The 4,760-nt window shown below is 38.6% G+C and overlaps 1 protein-coding gene across 1 annotated transcript; it reads right to left on the reverse strand.

The window, feature by feature from the left end:
* Positions 1-694: 694 nt before the first annotated feature.
* Positions 695-4,489, reverse strand: fam210ab (family with sequence similarity 210 member Ab). Its single transcript, XM_020937465.2, has 4 exons — positions 4,348-4,489; positions 2,842-3,256; positions 2,466-2,577; positions 695-1,868 (listed from the first exon to the last, which is right to left on the reverse strand). Exons 2-4 carry the CDS (start codon positions 3,222-3,224, stop codon positions 1,569-1,571), a joined length of 795 nt encoding a protein of 264 aa, XP_020793124.1. The 5' UTR covers positions 3,225-3,256; positions 4,348-4,489; the 3' UTR covers positions 695-1,568.
* Positions 4,490-4,760: the final 271 nt, after the last annotated feature.

Below are 4,760 nucleotides of genomic sequence, written 5' to 3' on the forward strand. Positions count from 1 at the left end.
ATGAGTACTTTTCCATTTCATAAACAGGCATGCAGGCGCACTGCCCCCAGGTAATAAAAAAAACACCAAGCGCTCTCAGTGGCACAGAGACAAACGTGTTGATTAACAAAATAGAATTGCTGAAGAAGTTGAGGTTTGTTGTGCAATACGGACATTAAACATTCAGCAACTGTATTTTGTCTCAGTATAAATATTTATAAATGCATCTTTTTCATCAACACATGCAAAGAAATCAGACCACGTGTTCCCAACCCCAGACTTAACTGGGTGTGGTATAGTTGAATTGTAATTATTGTAATTACAATGTAATTACATTAACCCGACAATTCAATTACATTTTGGTTTCATTTGACCAGACTAGCAGATCAGCATTTAAAGTCTTGTCAGTTATTCAGCAATTTTTTCCCCCCACTTCTAGATTATAGTCTCAGCTGCTCACATGAACATTCTGAAGTTTCAAAACCTTGTTTTTCAGCTTTTACACCTTTCATTCCTGATGTGCTTAATACTTTTGTTTCCTTTGCCATTTCATATATATTGCATGTAAAATAATTTATGGATAGCGATGTTTCATTTCTTTGCAAGGATAAAATATGTCGCTACTAATATCTAAAAGGTCAGAAGGTAGACGTTTTGAATACAAAGTCCTACACTTTAGAATCAGCCCCTGTTCATGTTAAAGAGGCAGACACAGTCTCATTATACAACTTTTAATAGCATTATTATTCCATGTGTAGCAGTTTCTCTTCTAATGTGAATTCATGTGGTCTTCTGTGAATCAAATAGACACCAACATCATATATTAGCTTTGGTTATCAGATAAAAATATGTTAGAAAACAAAATCTTTCTATTGACACATTATAAAAAGACACAAGGTGAACTCCAACCTTCCTAAAGGCTTTGATAAAGTTTACACACAGGAAACCATGAACTTCAAGTTTTATTCTCCTGACACAAAGAAGGATTTGCACTGTCCCTTCACACTGCTATAACTTATGCATAAGTTAACCTACAGCCAACAGTTTTTAGTGCATGTCACCACACTAACCAATGATACACATGGTGATGCAAAACCAAGCAACAGGAAGTCTGAGGGTTGGGCGTGGGACATACGCTAACTGAGTATTTGTGAGGTGAAATTTTCGGACAGTTTAGTGCATTGTCTCTCTCCGTAAGTGCTGTGCGTTTCTCTGCGAAATCCTCTCAGGATACAGTGCATGTCAGTAAAATAAATATTGTGCAAAATGTAAATTATTTTAGTAGTTGAAATGACTATGTTTAAGAATGTATATTGCATTCATGGGTTTCAGAGTAATGAGGAACAAGGTCTGTTGCCATTGCAATTTTCAACACAAAAAATATTATTTGAGTGCTTCATAACAGGAAGAATCATGTGAATAACTCCCATGAATATAGTGAGTATACACATCTAGTTATTTAAAGTAATCATTGTGAATGATGAATGATGAGTTGGGATTTATTTAATTTTGCCAGGATTAAACTACTGAAATAAAATGTCTTTTTACAATATCACTTTATTGTCATGCGACTGTAATTCACTGTAGTCTTATTCGTTCTTCTTTCGAAAAGAAACCCTGTCTTTGGTTTCCTGGATTTTCTCAGAGAGCTTGTCCTTGGTCTCCTCCATCTTTTCAGAGAAGCGTTCTTTTGTTTCCTCCATTTTTTCAGAGAATCGCTCTTTAGTCTCCTCCATCTTCTCCGTCAGTCGCTCCTTGGTCTCTTCCATCCTGTCCTGGATGTACTCTGTGACCGGGGGAGGCGTGGTTATGTAGCCATGCTTTCTGAGATACTGCACAGAAAGGGACGTCCCACCCAGAGTCACTGTGTACCGAGCAGGAGTGGCAATCTAAAAGCAAATGGGACAGGACATTAGCACAGAGCATTAATATGATTTATTAATGTTGACTTTTTGATTTTCCATTTTATATTTTACATGCAGTGTATTTGGAAATCTCTAAAAAAAATACTACAAGAAAAGGCAACTGAAAAAGATACTAAGATAAGATAAGTTCAAGGTCAGTTATTAAGTCAAAAAAGTTGACAATTTTAGACCATTACTTTACAACGAACAACTAATTTGACATCACCCGTTATTTATGCAACGGCTTCATTTAGTGCTGTTTGGGGGTCTTTTTCTAACAATGAGTCAGCCAGTGCACACGTGCACAAACCACGCCCCTGCCTGATTAAGTCATTATGCTGCGTTAATATGCTATCAGAAGTAATAAAAGTTAAAACAGTGGGTGGAAATGAACAGGCAACCAAGCTGTGCTTTGGCCTACCTCCTCCAATCATGCCAAGTTTCAAGCGTGCTGCGCCTGGATACAATGCCTGCACTACTCATCAAGCCCACTGATCTTTAGAGGCATCACATGCTTGGGCATAGTTCTGTTGGGCTCAGAGTGAGTGTACCTTCAGCCACAGTGTTCTGAACCTTAATTACCTTGTACATTGCATATGCAGTTAATGCGTAGCCACTAGAAGAGTCTCTCAAAAGGCTGACAAGTGACTCTGGGAGCCCAATCATCTCCAAGAATGGCACAACATTCACACCTCTGAAAGAAAAACAAAAATCAAATTAAATCTGCAGTAATATTTTGTTAAATCCAATTCAATAAACAAACAAATATGCAAACAACAGACATGTGGGAAGTTTACTCATGATGGTCATTTAATGAGTAATCAATAAATATGTTCACATTTATATAACTCCTAATCATTTGTCTTACCACTTATAGGGCAAATATTCCTTGAATCAATTAAAATGAACTTCTTAACAGACATTCCCGACAGAAGGACAGGATAACTGTAACACTTACTTCATAGCAGCATAGTAGAAAGTTCCAAACCAGACGGATGATGTGACGAGATGAACAGGAATCATAACTTTGCCATATTGTTTGAAAGTTTTCTTAAATCTCTGAAACAGTCCCACAGACTTGTCCTGAAAAGGGTCTATGTCTGCTAACTGATCTGAGGCAGGAGAAGGGGAATCAGATTTGTCCGCAGGAGGTTTAGAAGGAGGAGCAGCTCTGGAGGAGGCAGAGGTGAGGATCCAGCGCTGGTTTGTGGTGAGACGGGACAGGTGAGGCACGCAGCAGCAAAGAACCATGGGAGGCTGTGGTAGAGAAGTTGCTTGAAGCACTGATCCAAGCCTTGTGGCCCTGCGCAGGCTTCGGACAGATATGAGGCACTGCAGCATCTTCTACTGTGTGCTGGGATTTCAACCACAGACTAAAAGCAAAAAAAAAAAAAAAAAAAAAAAAAAAACTGTGTTAATTGTAGTTAAAGGTAACACAACATCAAAGGCAGACACTCAAATAAGTCCAAAGTAGGGGAAAAGCAGGCTGAACGAAATTGCTATAGAATACTGTGTGAGATTGGTGGTATTCATGTATGGCTTTCCTTAAGACAGTTATTATTTTAAGTTAATTTCATTCATTGAGACTCTAAAACAGGCAACCTAATTTTAGGATCGATTACTGATTTTGTCCGAATGCATCTTGACACTATGATTGACTATATTCTGTTTAAACTTTACATGGGTGATATAGTAACTTATTGTGCAGATAAATTGGATGGGTAAATCTTTTGTTGAAGTCGTATTTAACCTGTGAGTCATCATTTATGCAGGTGTGACAGCAGCTCTAAGTCAACAGAATTCCTAAGTTTTAAAACTTGATTTAATCATCAACAGTATCACCATTAATAAGAAAAACAAAAACTCACTCCAACTTACTTTCACATAGCAGCAATACCATTACCTTTGAACGTATTGACCCAGACCAACACACCTTTATTTTATGTCATCTTATGTCTTTATGTCTGAACTCAAAAGGTGAGTTCATGGCCAGTATAAAGAAACACGGTTTATTGCTAGATTAGTACAAGTCTAGTGATAAACAGCTTACGAGCTGAAGTCATTACAGCCGTCTAAAGAAAACAAAAGCCCATGAGTTCAGGTTCTCTTTGCACGGTGATGGACAGGATGCTTACACGAGACTATTTTGGGATTGACATTGGTCAGTTTATTATGGAGGGCATTAACAGGACCCTGTAGCTGTAAAACTGGAGTTAACTGTTAGCACAAGGCACTAATAAGAAGCTAGTCTCCAGTAAAACAGGATAGTTGTCTCCTAGACTGCGTCAAACTGCTCCTTAAGGCCAAACTCTGAACCTCTGCCAACTTTGGTCATTGATGGCTGACATTAGCTTGTTAGCATACGGGCTATGCATGCTAACAGAGCAGCTAGTTCCGAGAGGCGAATATGTAGTCATTCTAGCTCAAATTTCTACTCAAATGACATACATAACATGGTACTTACGTGGGAAATTATACATCAAGGCATGGACAAAATCGTGGCTCTGGATCCCGAGGGCCATGTAAACCCAATAGGCAGCTCAGTGTCGCTCAAGGACCACATTTGACGCTGGTGCGGACTGCATGGAAAACCGCATGTACACATTTCGCGCTAAGGACGATGGGAAATGAAGTTTTTTTTAAAGGAGCACACTCATTCAGCATAAATTGAACAACAGCCAAAAGACTCACTACCCAGAAGGCCAAGCGATGTCAACTTTCAACAGAAATTTGGCATGTTTGTAACCGGTTGTAACCTGATAATACAACCTTGAATAGTGAGGGCAATTTTCCAGCTGTTTGTTCTTTAAACACCAAATTCTGACAATATCTGTGCAATGAAATGTGCAGATGTGTTAGACACCTGTTTATAGAGTT

The sequence above is a fragment of the Boleophthalmus pectinirostris genome, unplaced genomic scaffold, assembly GCF_026225935.1.
Source record: "Boleophthalmus pectinirostris isolate CB_2022bp ecotype Guang Dong unplaced genomic scaffold, ASM2622593v1 HiC_scaffold_6, whole genome shotgun sequence".
Lineage (NCBI taxonomy): Eukaryota > Metazoa > Chordata > Actinopteri > Gobiiformes > Gobiidae > Boleophthalmus > Boleophthalmus pectinirostris.

Excerpts from the sequence above, each read along its gene's own strand:
- fam210ab (XM_020937465.2), bottom strand. The coding sequence starts at position 3,224 with ATGCTGCAGTGCCTCATATCTGTCCGAAGCCTGCGCAGGGCCACAAGG. Across the intron at positions 2,578-2,841 it reads TTCTACTATGCTGCTATGAA|AGGTGTGAATGTTGTGCCAT; the intron begins GTAAGTGTTACA and ends TTTTTCTTTCAG. Across the intron at positions 1,869-2,465 it reads CTGCATATGCAATGTACAAG|ATTGCCACTCCTGCTCGGTA; the intron begins GTAATTAAGGTT and ends ATTTGCTTTTAG.